The 18,859-nt window shown below is 46.3% G+C and overlaps 1 protein-coding gene across 3 annotated transcripts in view; it reads right to left on the minus strand.

The window, feature by feature from the left end:
- CACUL1 (CDK2 associated cullin domain 1) overlaps positions 1-18,859 on the minus strand; it is a 598,839-nt gene that overhangs the window by 443,099 nt on the left and 136,881 nt on the right. For 2 of the 3 annotated variants that reach the window (XM_069611925.1, XM_069611923.1), the window contains exon 2: positions 4,303-4,429. In XM_069611925.1, coding sequence (XP_069468026.1) covers positions 4,303-4,427 — 125 coding nt within the window. In that variant the 5' untranslated portion in view covers positions 4,428-4,429. Of the gene's footprint in view, positions 1-4,302; positions 4,430-18,455; positions 18,591-18,859 lie in introns of those variants that run through there. The other variant, XM_069611924.1, reaches the window with a different exon arrangement.

Consider the following 18,859-nt stretch of genomic DNA (forward strand, 5'->3'; position numbering starts at 1 on the left):
GGGCTGTTGGGTTTAATTGCCCGACTATTGCAGTCACATGCCTCTTCAGCCCTCTTCCTCGTCCCAGCACTCATGAAATTATGGGCCATATAGTCCCCTCGATTTTGCAAATAGAGAGGTGGGGTCACAGGGAAGTTTAACAGAGGGGTTTCCCAGTCTTCCTGGTCCATTCCCCCTCCCCCATGTGATCCTCCCGCAGTACACCACCCCGATGGTCTGTATCAGGATGTGTCTGCCATTACCTGGCCACATGAAAGGGTCCCAGACCAGGTTTCTGGGAAGTATCATCACACATCCCATGATCACCACAGCCTGTGATGCACATGAGAAAAATATCAATGCATGTGGGACAGGGGAAGAAAATGCGTGCACTGGCAAAGAGGTTACAATGGGTAATGGGGGAACCCAAGCTTTTGGATGTGGCAACATCTTTTAGCATAAGCTGGATGGCAGAACATTTGTGAACAATAAAGGTGGAAGGACTTGTACACGCGTCTGCTTCAGGGGCATGTGAACGATTATTTCATGGTTATCTTCTATACAGGCATAAGGTTTTCACTTGAGTCAATCGGCAATGCAGCAGAGATGAACTATACATTTCTTCAAGCCAGGAGAGGCCCAAAGAAGGAGAGAAACCAGACAAAACACGGGTCATGCTGGGAACAGTGGGCGAGAGGTGTAACATGTTGGGAAAACAGCGGCAGGAGGTCTCAAACAGAAATTATCTCCATCTACTGTACTGCTACTCCCATCTACTGTACTGCTACTCACCGGTGTCTTGTGGGAGATTTTAGGCTGCTTGACACTGTTTGCATCAACAAATGACTGAGCACTACATTGACTGCTCTGCAATGCTCCAAACTGACCATAAAGTTACTCTACAGGGTCTTCAAATTTTATCAGCAATTCAAAAAAAAAAAAATAATAAATAAATGAAAAAAAGAAGAATAGCCTGCTGGGCTAACCACAGGAGCATGGAAACAGTCCACCCTGTAAATTGCGAGACTCTTGAACAAGGACTATTGCCAATTTCTAACTTTTGCCATACAGCATAAAGGCATCTTTCTTCTCTCTCCCTACAAGTCCATCTCCTCTTCTCTCTCCTCCTTAGGTTGGCTCCCCTTTCAATCCCAGCTCAAATTTAATTTCCTCGGTCTCGTCTTCAAATCCCTCCATGGTCTTGCTCCACCCTACCTTTCCTCCCTCCTTTCTGTCCATACCCCCTCTCGCCCTCTCCGCCGAACATTTCCTACTCACTTCTCCTCCTTCACCCTTTCCAACTACTTGCCCCTTTCCACTGGAATCGTCTCCCTCTCCCTATCCATCTTTCTCCTCCTATCCTTCTTTCCGCACCCCTCTAATATCCTATCTCCTCCATTCCCCACCCTGACATCATCTGCTACCGCTCTCATCTCGGCCCTACCACCTGTCCTTACTCCTTAATCCTTCTCTTACTATAGCCTTACAACACTCATGTTACACCGCAGTGTTCAAGTAATCTGTTGTAAATTGTTGCACGTATTGCTTTCTGTTAATTCACAGGTTTTCAATGCTTTTTGTATTTACTATTGTCCTCTTGTAAAGCACTATATAAAAATGTAATAAATACAAATACACCTCACACGCCTAGTGTTCAGATTGATTTTCAGAGTCTCACTGGTGTGAGAGTCAGAGAGAAAATAAATCTATAAGGAAGTGCTTCACGGGCTTAGGCTAACTACACTCCTTCTGGGTAGTGATGCTGAGTGATACAGATCGGGCTCTGATCAGCGGTTTAGTACACAAGTACAATTAACACAGAGGCTGCCAAATATTAGAAGTCCACACCATTGCATAGAAATATACTATTTCGTAGGCCAAAAAGCATGTGGGTAAAAATAAAAGGATATAAAAAAATATTTTCAGGGGTCGCCAATTTCCTAGATGCCCCACATAGCAGGTCCAGGCAAACTATTGTTCCATCGCTTTATGGTTAAAGCCAGAGCAACAATGGCTTGCAACTTGAATTATGTCCCCTGGGGGAGGGGGGGGCTAAACCTTATATAGATGCCCCAGAACCTAAGGGACCTTTATGTAGAAGCCTCCAAGCCCAAGTATGTGCAGGCCCATGCATATAGGTCAAACGGTTTCCTTTCTTTCTGCCAGCCCTTTAAAAAGATGCTATTTGGTCAGAAGCAGAGGGGACAAGAGAACAGACAGTGTAGTATCGGTCTATACTCTGGACACCCGGCCCGACAGAGACCCCTTTGCTAGTGGTAAAGGCCCATCCATGATGCTCTGCAACAAGGCACACTAATTCCATAAACCCAATAGCTTTGTCAATTGCCAGTTATTGCTACAGAAGACTCAAGGCATTCCCTGTCAACAGCTTGAAATCATATGGTAGAGCCCCCTTATAGGGAGTACTTGCTCCATTGATCACAAATGGAGCAAGTCGGTCATTACTGCTAAAACTGGACATCAGGAGGCACTCATGGGAAAATTGCCCAGTTGTGAGACCCAGGAATTCGGTCTGAAGTTCAAGCTGGCCTCAGTGTTCTTTTTTTGCCGTCATTTTCTCGCTAGCCTTTCAAGAAAGTTCAAGTAGTAATCATTTCCTTCCATGCATGCAATCTACATTGATAAAACACACAGAGAGACAGAATTGGGTGCCTTCTGTTTGAGAGATGCCGACTTTAGCTCGAATGCCTTTGCAGGTGAACTTGTAAACCTGTGCTGCCCGACCCCTGTAATGTATTATTTTAGGCTTTTTGTGCATTTGGCCCCCTGCAAGGCGAGTATCCTCATTCTCGCTCTCTGTGCCCTGTGCCTTCAATGTGATACTTGCTGCCATTTGTCTGCCCTTCACTCTCCTTTCATCCTCCTTTTGTCATCTTTCCATGCCTCTGTCTCGGTATTCGACACTTTCTGCCTCCTTTTTTCACCTTCCAGGCCTTTACCATACCTGGCCCTCTTAGGCGACCTCTGCCCTGCCCTCTTTCCTGCCCCCTGCCCTGCTTCCTGCCCTTTCCCCGATTGGGTCCTCCTCAGAGGGAGGTGCTTCTTAAGTGTCCCCCAGGGCAGCCCCTGGCCGGGAAGCCCTTGGCTAAGGGCCCCAAAGCAAAGGGCAGCTCCCGAAGAAGCAGCTCCAGTACGTGTTTTCCCATGTTCGCCTGGTAAGCCAGTAGTCAGCCGTCAACCAGCAGCAACTGATAAGATAAGTGTGGTCGGGTGGGGAGTACAGCAATCACTGTATCCCAAAAAGCCCTGCCAATCTTCTTACCTACATAACATAGCATACCAAAATTAGCTAGTTAGTAAATATTATTTCTATCACTGCTGTGTACCAACCTTTAGGTGGTTTTATTTACGGTTGTGTCCCAGACGTCGGCGTTCTCCCTCGATCCAGATATCGCAAATCTCGCCGTTTTGGATTTACTGCTGTGACTCCAATTTAGGAGTTAACCCTCTGGCCAGATGAAGTTTAACCATGCGCCACACCCAGATAGAATTCTGAATTTTATAATGTGTCACATGTGAATTGTGAAGTTTAGCCATGCATCACAACTTCCTCAAACACACCATCCAAACACTAAACACGCCCACTGGGCTAGCCAACCTATACCCGAACACATGCCCAACACAAGCAACACACAACAAACCCAGACACTGCACCTTACCCATACAGACACAACAAGCGAGTGCGCCCAACCTTTAAGACCTGCCAATCAAGACACAAAACACAAATACACCCTAACAAACAGTCACATAGAAACATCCCAGGCATTGAACTTTACCCATACGGATAGAACAAGCCAGTGCATGCAACCTACTGTCTAAAAGCCAACACAGACACCAGTTTCTCCTGGATCTATCAGATCATTCTTCACTCACTAACCAACCCCGTCCTCTTTCTTGCAGAGCCACGTGAGCACCTGGACAGTGGCCTTGGGTGGTATGGGTCCGCAGTATAAATCAACACAACATTACAAACAAGACCAATAAGAATTTAAATGAATAAACTGAGATTGCAAACTTTTACTTTGCCATTAAACTAAAATGGCTTCTCGTCTTAGCTTAGATTACCTTCCCATTTCCTCTGTAGCTACTTTTGGTTCACTAGACTCAAAAGATGAACGTGCATCAGCAAAGGTTCATGATGTGCCCTTCCTTCTCGACCCTGTGAATATGAGGTTGGCTTTCAACAGAAGGAACACAATGTGCCAAGCAGAATCACTACTTATCCCACACCATCAGCAATGTTGCAACTGTATGAGCACCTTTGCTATGATATAGCAGTGTGCAGCCAGGCTATCGTCTCACCTGTAGATCTGCTCGTAGGAGATGGGAATGTAGTCGCCGGGACTCTGGGTCAGGAGCTGCTCAATCGCACTGTCCAATTTTGGCCAATAGGTGCTTTTATAATCCTCAAGTGTTATGACGTTCATCACTAAAAGAGAAACAGGGTGAAAATTAATTCTAGGACCGTTACCCATCCCCAGAGAAATTGTTGTCTACAGGTGAAGTCGACATATTTCTAATAAAGGCAGACATTCTTAATGACAATGGTAAGGTAAGTGGTTTTGTCTAGTACCCTTCTACCAATATTATGGCCTCGCTGAGTGAAATGCACCAATCACCACCCAGACCATGTAATCCCCGTTTTCAAAGAACCACAAAACGTGCACGGTGGGTTTGTCCATTTCAGGGTGTAAAAACAAAGATAATGTAACTCATTTCAAAGTCAGATGAACAGACATTTTCGAGCCCTTAGCATTCTCTGTTAGACAATGAGTAGATGAAACAATAGAACAGGCTGGAAGTTTGAAGAACTTATTTCATAAAGCGAAAGCTCAAAAACAAACTCAAGACATTAGACTAAGTGTGAGATAATTTAGTGACTTCTTTCAGATGCATTTTGCTCGTTTTTCTTCTAAAAGAATACTTTTACTGGAACAATTCAAATAAGTGTAGGGGCTCGGCTGAGGTTCCCTAAAGACGACAACCGGTTCATTCTTAAAGCTAGTTTGGCCAAGAAAACAAGGGAACACCTAGTCACTATACTACTCAAAGTGAGCCCTCCAAAAATGTATCAAAACATTAAACCTCCACAATCACCTCTCCTTGTGGGCCTCGAGTGAAGGTCCTTTTAGTGTCAACCAAGCAAAGCATGATCTACTTCCAGATACCAACAAAACTACCCCTAGAATCCCAACACGGTCTCCATCACAAGCTCCTACAATCCTGCCCCAACAAGTGCCATAATACTGCTTCCCAAGCACAAGCCCACGAAATACTGCTTCAAGAAAAAACAGCCTAATACTGAGTGCAAACCTACAAGAGTGCCCACTCACAATAACCGGACAAAATCAAGCTTTTGATCATTGTGGCACCCTACTTTAATTAAGTGTGGAAACGGCCACCCCTAGCCAACGGATCATGACAGCAGCAAACAAAAACATTCAATAAATCCAGATATTCCCCCAAGGGGTACATATGAGCATACCATCCACCAAATCAGCAAGCAACACTCCCTCTCAAAAGGTACGCCGTAGATGGAGCAACAGAAGGCAGTAGCACAACAGAAGCACAGTTCTGGGCCTCACCCATTACATCTTAAATGGCCACAAAACTAAAACACTCTTACAATCACGCACCCAACTTCTGCAAGCAACCAGTCACAAGCATGCACTACACAAATGCGAGTGAACAGAGCACTACCAAACGAAACGTGATGTGCACAGTGTGACAAATGCAGGAAATGTGTTCCTTCTCCCTAAGGAGCCACCCCTTTGAGACCAGGGTGGTGAGGCCGCTACACTGAACATCCCGCTGGGGGACATGGCAAGAGGGATCTCGCTGGGGGTGGCCCCTCATATGAAGGCCAGAAGTCCCTAAAGAGGGTTTCTATTCATCCTCTTATCCGAGAATGTCCATTTATAGGTTGGGTATATGGGAATTAAGACAGTACTATGCAAGTTCCTTTAGACATGCCTGCTTCGATTTCTGAGTGCTTTATAGGAACAACTATGTCTGACTCTCAGAAGCAAGGAGGCTGTCCAATCTCGCTACACACAGGCATTGAAAGGACTAGTGAGAAAACGAGAGGAGGAAGGAAGAAGTCCCGCTGGGGGTGCAGAGCCGAGGAGTTCCGGGACCCACACAACGCTGCTTTCCCCTATGCAGATTGTTTAGTCTGGGAGAAAAAGTGCCCCCAAACCAGCAGGGGAGGGGGGAGAAAAAGTGCCCCCAAACCAGCAGGGGAGGGGGGGGGGGAGAAAAAGTGCCCCCAAACCAGCAGGGGAGGGGGGGGGGGGAGAAAAAGTGCCCCCAAACCAGCAGGGGAGGGGGGAGAAAAAGTGCCCAAAGGCGGGGGGAAAGCGCAGAAGAGGGCGGGGGAAAGCGAGGACAAAAGGCCCAAGCCGGGGGGAAAGCGAGGACAAAAGGCCCAAGCCGGGGGGAAAGCGAGGACAAAAGGCCCAAGCCGGGGGGAAAGCGAGGACAAAAGGCCCAAGTCGGGGGGAAAGCGAGGACAAAAGGCCCAAGTCGGGGGGAAAGCGAGGACAAAAGGCCCAAGTCGGGGGGGAAAGCGAGGACAAAAGGCCCAAGTCGGGGGGGAAAGCGAGGACAAAAGGCCCAAGTCGGGGGGAAAGCGAGGACAAAAGGCCCAAGTCGGGGGGGAAAGCGAGGACAAAAGGCCCAAGTCGGGGGGGAAAGCGAGGACAAAAGGCCCAAGTCGGGGGGAAAGCGAGGACAAAAGGCCCAAGTCGGGGGGAAAGCGAGGACAAAAGGCCCAAGTCGGGGGGAAAGTGAGGACAAAAGGCCCAAGCCGGGGGGAAAGCGAGGATAAAAGGCCCAAGCCGGGGGGAAAGCCAGAAAGAGGCCCAAGTAGGGCAGGGGGTGGGGGGGGGGTCGAAGCCCCTACGCCCCAAGAGCAGGTGAGAACTACAACCCAGGAAGGGAGGGGATAACAATACCCCATGTGGGGGTGAGATGTCCAACAGCCTATGGTGGAGCGCAAGGAAGCAAAGCCCAAGACAAAGAAAAGAGTTGAAACTTGGGAATGTAAACCCAAGCACATGGTTTGGAAGAAAGCAAAGTAGAAAGACATTGTTGTTCGAAGGAACTTTTGGACGGTGTAGATGGAAAAACACTACAGGGACAAGTAGGCGGGAGTCAGACACCATCCAAGATCAAGGGGATCGGAAACCTATTCACAGACCTGTTCTGATAGAATTTGTTTTATTCCTTTCCTTTTAGTAATACGGGCAGACTTAGGTTGCAGTAGGGTTACGCCAGAGGACTGATTTTCACTGTAAGGCACCCTGACAAGCACCTTTTATTATTTTCTGAAAATGGCTAGGGCAAAGATCTCCTTAGTCATAGGGAAAGGTTAGGCCATTTTCTTGTGGGAATAAAGAAACCTTGACAATCACAGACTTATTATACACTTCCTGAGTCCGACTTAACACAATAGATAGTCTGCTTCTGTCCCAGGCCCATAAAGATCATCCCACTATTGCTGGGAAGTGGGCAAGCCCATCCTACGCCCTAGGCCCTTTTTACAGTGAGATGAGCCCCGTTGAATGAACAATAGAAAAGGGGGTCCTAAAATTCCCTTCACAATCATAGTGTTCAAGGTGATTTAGACATTTAGACATAGTGCGTGCAACCAAGCTAACGCCGTTTTTCAAAGATCCAGGGCGGGAGGAACCAGCTTCCAACACCTCGCACCAAAAAACTGGAACTCCCTACCTACCTCACTAAGGAACGAAAAATCATACCATACCTTCCGTAAAAACCTCAAAACCCTCCTATTCCGCTAAAGTCTGCCACATTCACTCTCATGCTTGCATTGTATCCACAGCATAGCATAACCTTTAAGCTCAATGTTTATTACCAATGTGAAATGTACTATGTAACTCGGTTACATCTGTAAACACATTCCTATGCTTGTGTTCATGACTAAGTCTGCTGTAACAGCGCCACGATGCCCCAGGGCAGTTCTGTGCGCTTTATAAATGCAAATAAATAAATAAATAAATAAATAAATTTTTGTACAGATTAGTAATCATAGCTAAAGCACAGGGCCTTCACAGTCATTCATCATTCAGTGTGTTAGACACAGGCTGCGGGCCTGAAGGGTAAATCTGGTTATGCCCAAGAATTGAGGAGAGGCCCATGCCACCGACTTCCACAGAAACCCTTCTTTGTTCGAGGATTGTTGCCAATATGTTTGCGTTGAAAGGAATATGCCCTGCAAGGCCACGAGACAGTGCTAGGCGCCTTGGTGTACGGGTTATCACAAAACAGGCCGAAGCAGGCCTCCGACCCAGCCAACTGCGAGTTATAGCCCTACAACTGCCCAAGTCCCGAGACCCTGAATTCCAAGATACTAGTTACTCCCCAGACCACACACTAATCGACTATAAAAGATCTGAGAGTATGGTTGTCCCACCTTCATTTCATAATGACATGGTTTGTAATGTGAGGTACAGGGAGGGATACATTTTAGTTCAGAAGCGAGGGTGGAAGCCATGGGAGCGGATGACAATCGGGAATGAGTGAAGTGTGCATGGGTTAAAGTGACCTCGAGACTCCCCCTTTGCCAGTCTTCGAGCCTACCAGGTACACCGTATAATGATAGAGTAGCATTATTTATAAATGTAGATTGTTTCTTTGGCCTTGGTTCCCTTGAGACGATGAGCCCAGCCGAACCCACCTGATGGAAGATGGACGGATTGGGCTGGGACTAATGGCCTGGCATCCCCCATGGAGCAGGCCGACCATGTACGCAGACAATGATGTAATCTACAACAATGTGTCTCCTGCTTGTACAATTTCTGACAGAACGTTCTGTTGCATCATTTTTGTTTTTGGCACTTTTCCTTTTTGTGTGGAAATAAACACTTGTTATCCATGCGCGGCTCCGAGGTGATTGCAGGCTGGTGTTATTGGCAACCCCGTGTCAGGAGTTTGGGTGAACATGCACACGTGAGTAGTGGCAAGAAGTAGTGCATGGGTATTATGGGAAAGTGAAGTTGCGAGTGTGTAGAAAGTGAGATTTGCTGGTGGGGAGTGGATATGGTTTGTTGTATTTTTTAGTAGTATTAACTTTTTAAGGAGAATATTAATATTAGGGAGAGTGTTAAGGAGCCTTCCAGAGTGAGGAGAGAAGGTGGTACCACTTATATTGTGTAACGGAGGAAAAAGGAAAGTAGGATCTATGCATAATTAGCGGGCTCAGGAAGATTAGCAGTTTTTATTTTAGATGGTTATTTTAGCTTGTTTTGTTGGGGGGAGGACCGAGGAGGGGCAGTGTGTAAGGTGTAGGGGGTTTTCAGTGTGGAGAAAGGGGGGGGGGGAGGTAGTTTTGATTTTTTTGACTGTAGGGAGGGTATGAAGGACTAACATTTTTGACGTGCAGCGGCAGCATGTACGGGGCACTAGCAAAGGCTCAAGGGCAGTAGAGCCCAAGGACCCTTATAATGGGAGGAGAAACATCCGTAGAGTAAATATAGAAGGCCCTGAGACTATATTGTGACAGAGTCTAGAAGTATCACAAGCAATGGGCAGTGGAGACCAGAGGAGGGGGGGGGGGGGATGCCTTGCTCATGGCCAGGGCAGGGCTCCCATAATAAGGGTATTTTGGAACACGTCCATAATTTTGACAGCCAATACAAGGGGAAACAGTTGCAAAAGAGGAAAGAAATATTATACCTTTGGAAAATGTTCGATGATACCGAAGATACTGGAGGAAGGGTGAAACACAAAATTATAGCAGGGGCGACTGTTCAGGAAAGGAGGGCAGGGCACTAGCGTAATGCAGGGGAATATACCCATTGACAGCCCGCCCCACAGTAGGTTATACTACCAGACATGTGTCCACCACTCCACCACCGCGACAGCCCCACCACCCCCATATGCGTCCCCTCTGGCTGTCCCAGCACAAGCTGATGTCAATAAAAGAGACCTAGAAGTGGCGCTGGCATCAGCACAAACAGAATTAACCAGATTACGGGCAGCATAGGGTGAAGTGAAAATCGACAAACCAGCAGAGCAAGGATTAGAGAGTCGAAGACAGGAGACTGTTTAGAATAGATAGCGCAGCAATAAAGAACATGCATATAGAGAAGGAAGGAGAGGGGAGCGAGCTCACAGCTTAGGCTACGAGAATTTAGGATCTCGCAGAGGAAAGACGGGAGGAGTACATTTGATGAGCTGGAGGATGGGGAGGAAGAGGAGGCAGAGCAAGTGCCAGAATAAACTCCCCATGTGGAAATTTTGTGGGTTGGTAGGTTAAGGAGCAGGTTTGGCCGGATGGCAACAGCAAGGAAAAAGGAAGTGGAAAAAGGGCTGATGGGGGTAGGGCAAAGATGCAGATGCCCCTTATACATAAGGGGCCCGGCAGTCCGCAGTATGTGCCATGGGCACAAATGGATACAAATAATTTGATTAACTCCCGCCCCTCAATGCAGGTGCAGGCAAGTGGATTTACGCATTAGAGAAAGAGGCAGCCGGGGTTCCCCTGAAAGTCGGCGACATGAAAAGCTTATTGGTAGCGACTATTGGAGACCAGACTGGAGATGTGTCGGTAAAGGCAGGTTACCCGGGAGTGAATTTGGGGAACTAAGCACATGCTGGAGCATCGTTTAACAAGATTCGGGCACAGATATGGGACGTGCTGCAGCGAATGTTCCCCGACACACCTGACCTGCAATCAATAATGCAATGCACTATGGGCGATGACGAAGACCACACAGTTTATTCTTAAAGTTGAGAGCAGAGACTGGTAACTCGTGGGACCGATCAATACCCTTTTTCTACTTTATCATTAAAAAGGGCCTTCCAAAAGAGGTGCAAAAAGCAATAGAAAAAAATGTGGGCATCGAGGTGCAGGGGTGGGCCGAAATACAGAGCATTAAACTACACCATTGTAAATGATAAAAGAGCGCAACAAGGAAACAGCCCAGAGGGGGCAAGCAGAGGAAGCTAAACCAGTACAAAACAAATAAGCTAACATTGCTGGGGAAGTGTCAGTGACTATGCCAGTGCAGTCAGAAGTGGCAGGAAGTGACCAAGAGTTCGCAAACACAAGAATAGCTGTGGTTTGGTCAGAAGGAGGGCAAGGACAGTGGGGCAGGGGTCCACAGTACCCTGGCCCACTGTGGCAACAAGACAGCAGCGAGGAAGAGGTGGGTTTTGAGGAGCATGGGGAGGGCGTTTAGGAGGAATGGGGCCTTCACATTTTTCAAGAGACTGCAGGAGCAGGCCAGGGATATGGCCCATCATCCCAGTGACACCCCAACAAGGGCCGACACCCAGAATGACTTCCATACCCTATGTGATACACCAGGCCTACACCCAGTCATCCCTGCAGATACCTGGTCCCCCAGCACAACAGCATCAGACAGTACAACAACACACACCTGAGCACACCTTTCAAAAGGGAGGTGGAACAACCCGTTCAAAGGAGCACCAAATGGTAGTCTCCCCCTTTTGAGGCGCAGAAATAGTGGGGGTGAAGCACTTTGTTTGCTGGGATAAACACATACCCTGATCAGGACAGCCCAAAGAGCCCTTTCCTGTCCGGTCCGGTCAATTATCTTCAACCCTGAAGAGGAAGCTTTGGTGGGGGCAGAGAGGAAACAAGCAATTCACTTTTATGGTTGACTCAGTTGCAGCGAAATCATGCATCAGTGAGAGGGACTTCCCTCTATTGGGCAAAACTCTTGACATGCAGGGCTTCAGAGGGACTATTTCTACAGTTCCATATACTGAAGATCTGGATGTAAAAGGTGGGAAGGAAGTTGGTGGGTGCTCACTTATTGTATTCTGAAAGCTCTCCCGTCAACCTGTTGAACAGGACGATCGCATTCACAAATGACAGTATTGTTTGTGCCACGCCAGGGATGTTCGCAGTAAGAGCTATGGAAGTAAAACATGCAATGGCAGGGAAGGCAGTGGTCAGTGGGATGCCCGTGGACCCAGATATGTTTATATACTGAAATACAGTACTTGTGGAGGCAGTGCCACAAATTGCCAGGAGCTGTTGGAAGGCTTACTGTTAAACTCACCTGGTATCCACAGGGATGCCACCCAGCCGCGTTTCTCGCTGGTATGCTTCTCAGCTTTGCCCTGATGTGGTCTGCCGGGAAGGTTCTGCCTGAAAATACCGGAGGACTGTTCACGACTGACCGACTAGGGTAGGTATCCTCCCTCCAACCCTGTATGATATCAGTCCCTCTGGCGCCCTCTCCTCACCTTGTGGTAGAATTAGGTGTGCTCCCTGTCCTGCCTTCTTTGCAGGGGCGCATTGTCTTTCATGGGCGAGTGCAGTCCAGTTACTTCACCGACGCCGGCCCGTTTGGTATTGTTCAGGTAGGTCTTATTGCTGTTCTTTAGTTTTGCTTCTATCCTGCATGCCTTTCTTTGTTTAAAATGTCTCTTTTCTCCCTTAGGTATGCAGAGCTTCAGCGCAGCGAACTGGCTTGGTTGAGCCCTGCTGGTAAATGATGGCGCATTAAGAGCGCTATGATGCGGTAAGTAAGCGCTATGCGCAGCGCTGCAAAGTCTTGCCTTTGCTAACCTGTGTTTTCCTTCCTTGTAGGTCGCGGTGTTCTTCAGCGTGAGTGGAATGTCCGGAGTGGTGCCAGCCGAGAGGCGATCAGCCAGGTAAGCCTTTTGAGCAGTTCGTAATTTGCAAATGTCTACTGCTTTCTTTAATGTTGCCTCTATCTTCCTTTTGCAGGTCGTTCTGTCAGGAAGGCATGCAGATTTGAGGAAGCTTTTCTCAGCAGCTGCGAGAGTTTAAAGATGAAGACTGCAGGAAAGATGCTGCTGCTAATGATGTTCCTTTCGTCTCCTTGCAGGTTCTACTTCTCTGAGGCTCGAGGGAATAGCTGGACACAGTGAGCGTCACGTTGCAAGCTGCAAAGTAACACGAAGCGTGTTGTCTTGCTCGGGTGTGGTTTAAATAGCCCCAACAAAATAGTCCAGGTAAAGTAGTCCCTAGGCTACCACACCCAAAACACTAGACCGCATAGCTTGGTTTTCAGGAACCAAGCTATGTGGATGCCTCCATGTTGGCGACAATACAATAAAGTAGTTCCCAAGCACATTGTTTTTCATGGTGTATGAGCCTGGCGCCACAGGCGCCAGGCCTGGCCCCATGAGGGCTTTTGAAGAGGATGCCAGGCTCTAGAGGCCAGAGTCCTGACTCCACCTGGCCAATGGGTTTGCCAGAGGGGGTTTTGACCGAGGGTCGGGACACCGCCAGATTGTAACTTTCGCCCTGTGGTATCCCAGAGTTGGCAGCAAGCACAATATTGCCTCTAGACCTGCAAGGGTTGTCTTCAGCAAAGAGTGGTCGAACTAGAGACATACCGCGATGGGTGTGAGTGGCGCACAGTACTTTGTATTTACCCTACTGTACCTCTGAAGGAGGTGACAGATGTAGAATTGTTTGAAAATAATGAAGGTGATGGGGAGGTAATACTAGAGATTTGCATCCCCTGCGAAATCATTGTGAAGTATCGAAAAATGCAATGTTCCCTGATGGCCGCTGTGGCCCCTGCCCCCAAAGTATGTACCTGAGTGGTTATGGACCACCAATCCACACCATGTCAGGCTCTTGTAGGAAGTGACCCCAGTACACAACATTGAAAGTAGGAACAATGCTATCCTGGGTGAAACAGTACCCACTATCAAGAGAAGCAGAGGAAGGAATTAGGCATATGATACAGGCCCTGCTTGATCAAGGCATAATAGTGCCATCCACATCACAGTGTAACACGGCCGGGCCTCCAGATAAGGTGCGTACCAGGCCTTTTTACCCATGAAAATCATGTAAATTCAACAGCTTTATTATTTTCCTGTGTACATTTACACACAGGTTTAGAGCAGCGGGCAGTGCAAAGGTCAGGCTACTTGACAGAAACCAGTAGGCTTTTTTTGATTTTTTATCTACATGGATTTAATTGAAAGCTTTGGATTGCAAGCCTGTGAAACTGCACGCCTGTGAAACACAATTGCATTTCTCTGAAGTGTTTCATAAAAAAAAAAAAAAAAAAAAAAAAAAAAAAACGGCTCACTGTGACAAAAGGAATGGAGCAAACAGAAGCACTGCATCTATTTTCCTATCATTTTAGGATTGTAAAATTAAGATGGAAAACTAAGTTGCAATTGAAAATTCCTATTTTGTAACAAATTATGTTGTTTTCCCCACCGAAATCAAACCAGTATTGCACAATTGTATTTTTCAGAGTCCCTGTTCTGTGTGCATAATCATGCAGAGGCAGATTGTTTTTCTACTTAGTTTAATTTACATCAACACTAAAAACCTGTAGTCACCGTTAGTTCCTTCCGTACCTTAGACTAACTGTATATATCTCTGTATCCTGTATATTAATTGCTATTAACCTTTTGACCATAACGTATCATTGTAATTATGTAAAGTTGATATCTATGTACTATTGTAAATTTGTAACATTGTAATGCGCAGATTTTTGTAACATTTTAAGTTTCGCATATTTTTGTTCTGCTGCGCCCGGTTACCTTAGGGTCTGGCGCGCATTATAAATCAATAAACAAACTCACTCTAATAACAGTGTGTAAAATGATGACTATGCACAGTCTAGTTTACATCCATTCAACCTTGCAGTAATGGGGTACATTACTGCAAATGGTCATTGGCAGCAGAGTCGTTCAAGGGTGAGTGATTGTCATTACACCAATCACAGATGGTGTAGCCTCTCGAATCTTCAGGACTACAATTAAAACATCCAAAACCCGACGCTACAGTAAGTAAGCGCCGTTCAAAAACAAATGAAAGTAACATTTGTAATTGAAATATAAACTCAGCGAAACCTGTCCCTGTGATAATCCAGACAGGTATTTAACTTTATGTAGCGATTCATGCATGGTTCGCCCAACATCTAGTAACTGATTATTATACCTCAGTCGATACTCATTTAACCGACCTCTGAAGGATGTTAGCCAATAAGATAGCTCAGCCGGTTGAGCACTAGTTGCAGCGATCCGTTTGTGATCTGTAGGTTGCAGGTTCGAATCCCAGCAAGGCCAACTCAGCCTTTCATCCCTTCAAGGTCGATAAAGGAGTACGGACTTCTGTTTGGGGACATTTGTGATAAATATGTTACATGTACAGTGCTGTGCCAAAAGCGCTATATAAATAACCATTTTCCCATGAGATTAGATATTGAATTTAGCATGAGTCCTTGCCACTCTGCATGGTTCTGTTCTTGCCTCTGAACTGTTCTATCGTAACATTGGCATTCCATTAGGTAGTAATAGCTCCATGAAACAAGGACTTTCATTAAACATCAAAAGACAATTCTGCTTTCAAACCTCAAAACACAATACAATTCATACTCGCTTTACTATGTAATTAACTAGGTTTTTGTGTTTTCAACATTTAAATATATTCAGGAGTGATCAAATGGCCAGACCTTAGAATACACCTTTCATTATTTTTCTGTCACAATGTAGAAAGCTGCTGCATGGTAATGATTGCCGTACAGTTTTTGCACACGTCGGCTGGATGTCACTTACATTTTACTCTCTTGCGAGAAAAGTAATTTTTACCCTAAAAAATAAACACATTTAATCTCCAAGTTTAAAAACAGGGAGTAAAATACTCCCACCTAAAAATCTCTGGAGCACTGAACATGGCTATCTACCCCATCAAAAAGTTAACAAGGGAAATTGGAGGATTTACACCCCCTAAACGATGTGCTACAGAAGGAATTTCCCGTGGTCCCTAACCCTGGAACCATTTTGTATAGTATCCCCACGGAGGTGACCCACTTCACAGTGGTGGATCTAAAAACACCTTTTCGATACCCTTGCAGCCAGATTCACAGTATCTCACAGCATTAACTCATGGCGGGATGAGGAACATACTGGTTCTCCTCAGCCTCAGGGGTACTATGAGAGCCCAAACATTTTTAAAAGAATATTGCACGCTGACTTACGAACCATTCAAGTATCAAGTACGATCATCCAGTACATTGACGATTTGCTTGTCTGAAGTGACAGTGAGCAGTACTGTCGGAGGGAATCTATCACACTCCTGCAACTACAGGCCATAAGGGGTACAAGGTTGACAAGACGAAACTCCAGTACTGCCAGCAGGAAGTGATGCATCTAGGCCAATTAATATCAGCAAATGGCAAAAGAACCATACCAGACAGGGCAGCGTCTCTGCGTGCCACCCTGACCCACTACAGTGTAAGACATGCAGAAATGTTTAGGGTTGTGCAATTCTAGACTATGCAGCATATACCAGGCCGCTCCTGCTGGCCCCCAAGGAAGCACAAAAAGGCAATAACAAAGTTGAGGGGACATGCTGCAGACATGATTAAAAAGAATTCATGATCTAAAGGAAGTGATATCTACAGCTCGCCACCCCATACTACACATAGAAATCATACATATTCTCAAATTTCAACGGTCAATTTATGACTGCAGTCTTGAACCAAAAAGACTATGATAAGCCAGAAGCCATTAGCCTACTACAGTGGCACGCTAGACTCATTGATGCGAGGATAGTTCGCGAGCAGGCACTCCCTGCAGCTGCGTTCATGAACAAGAAAAGTTCCACTTTCGTGATGGGGTGTTCTGTCAATTTATCCTCGCAAGTCCAAACATCCATATTGTGCGGTGGAAGGACTTTGCAATGCACGACTGTCACATATGAAGGGGAGGAAGAGGACATCCCCAAGGCAAGAGATGGCATATTGGAGGAAGGGGGAGGTTATTTTTGTTGACGCATCAGCAACAATGGACCATGGCATAGGCCAGAGGCATACGGGCACTGCAGTGGTGCGCCTATAGTCAAGAGAGTATGAAACACTGCTTATGAAAAGATTTCCGTTGCATTATAGGCCCAGGCAGCGGAGCTCATGGCGCTCATTGAAGCGCTGCGGACGTCACAGGGGTGCCACGTGACCATTTATTCCAACTCAGCGTACAACAGTGCATGCTGGTCTGTCGCATTGGAAAGAGGGGCATCCCCAGTACAACATGCGGCACTACTAAACAGATTGATCTCCGCATTGTCCCATACCTCTATAGTGGCGGTCATTGAGTGTGCCACCCACACCAATAACGCATACGAAATTTCCTTGGCAAACGCCACCACAGATGCAGCAGCCAAAATAGTGGCTTATCTCCCAGTGACCACACCTATAATCAGCAGAACACCCCATACACAGCAGTGCCTATTGCACAGCTTATTGAATTACAAGGCAGGGCACCAAATGAAAAAAAGGAACTATGGGTAAAAAGAGGGTGCAAGCAATCTGACTTGTTATGGAGGCAAGAGTGCACTGGTAAAACAGTAATGCCTTACGTGCTGTTCACGATAGTCTTTGACCAACTGCACCACCTGTCCCACAGCTCACAGAAACACAATGCAGCTGATATAGAAGGGGACTGGTTTGTGCCCAATATTCAAGAGCACATCACTAACAGATCATGCCAGAGTTTCTGCACAGACATGACCCTACAGGGCTGTTCCACAAACAGCAGAGACATGGGGGGGGGGGGGGGACAAGACAGCAACAGACTCCCCGCCTCCCAACCACTACTGCCTGGAGAACTTATTTACGTGAGGAGCTTTGTTCGAAAATGGAATAACCCCAGATTTCATCATCCCGATGAAGTAATATTTTCAACTCCCCTCGCTGTGAAAGTAATAGTACTCTGTACTGGATTCACCTCAGACATCTGCAGGGCACCCCACACATTACACAACCACCTTAAGGGCCTGAGACACTGGCCATCTACCTCAGCCCCAAATATAAAGCCAGATAGTACAGTTTCTTCTGGACCTTATTTTAAGTGGTGAACAAGCACAGCTATTCGAACATAAATTCCTTATACTACTTAACCTTCTCTGCATCTCTGTTTTCTTCCTCATTCGCCCTCTCCCTTTTTCTTTCCTTTCGATTCCATCCTCTCCCCCTCTCTGTCTTGTGTGCATTCTTTTTCCCCCTTTAGTTGAGAAGACGATGGAACCAGCAGCTTCAGATACTTCAGTATATGTTAGAAAACATGTTATCTATGAGATTGTTCCTAGATGTTCACATTAATTTATGTGTGGCATGCATTTCAGAGGAGGACTATTTACCATTGTAACGTTTATATTGGAAATCAATTGGGGAGCATCTTTTATATGGGGAGATCATGTAAAAGAGGGGGTGGGAGGAGTGCTTACACAAACATCACCAACATTACTGTAATTATGTACTGTAAATGTGAAGAGCCTAATAACAGCTATAGCAGACCAATAAGTACACAAGTAGGATATCAGAAAACATTTTCCCAATTTCCTTAAAAGAATCTTTTTCGCAATATAAGCATAAAGGATGATAGAATTAAAAGTGTTAGCAAAAACAAAACCACATAAAACGTTTAAAGTGCAAACACAGAGGGCAAAGTATGACGCCTACCATGGGCTAGGCCTTGGTGCTATTGAAACTGTGCGACACTTTGAGATGACCAACAGTTGGTATATGGATAGGAGTGCGGTAGGGAGAGAAACCGTGAATGGTAGCTGTTGCGTATGATCACTAGTTGCGCACACGTCAGGAACACCCAAGGTATTAGTACTGCAAGAAGTACCATTCATAGAGGCACAGTGCTTGGTTCATCTTGCACTATGTAGGGTCAAAGGCACCTTCCAGGCACATAGCGTACGACTAGAGCTTATGGATCCATATCCCCTGCAATGGAACGATAAACCAAAAAACATTAAATGCTTGCAACAACCATATCTCGTGATTCAAGGACTTAAATATATAAACAGATGACAAGAAACCACTCAGCTGCATGGCATAAGGCCTCCTAGGAAATG

The sequence above is a fragment of the Ambystoma mexicanum genome, chromosome 8, assembly GCF_040938575.1.
Source record: "Ambystoma mexicanum isolate Mex_15411 chromosome 8, UKY_AmexF1_1, whole genome shotgun sequence".
Classification (NCBI taxonomy): domain Eukaryota; kingdom Metazoa; phylum Chordata; class Amphibia; order Caudata; family Ambystomatidae; genus Ambystoma; species Ambystoma mexicanum.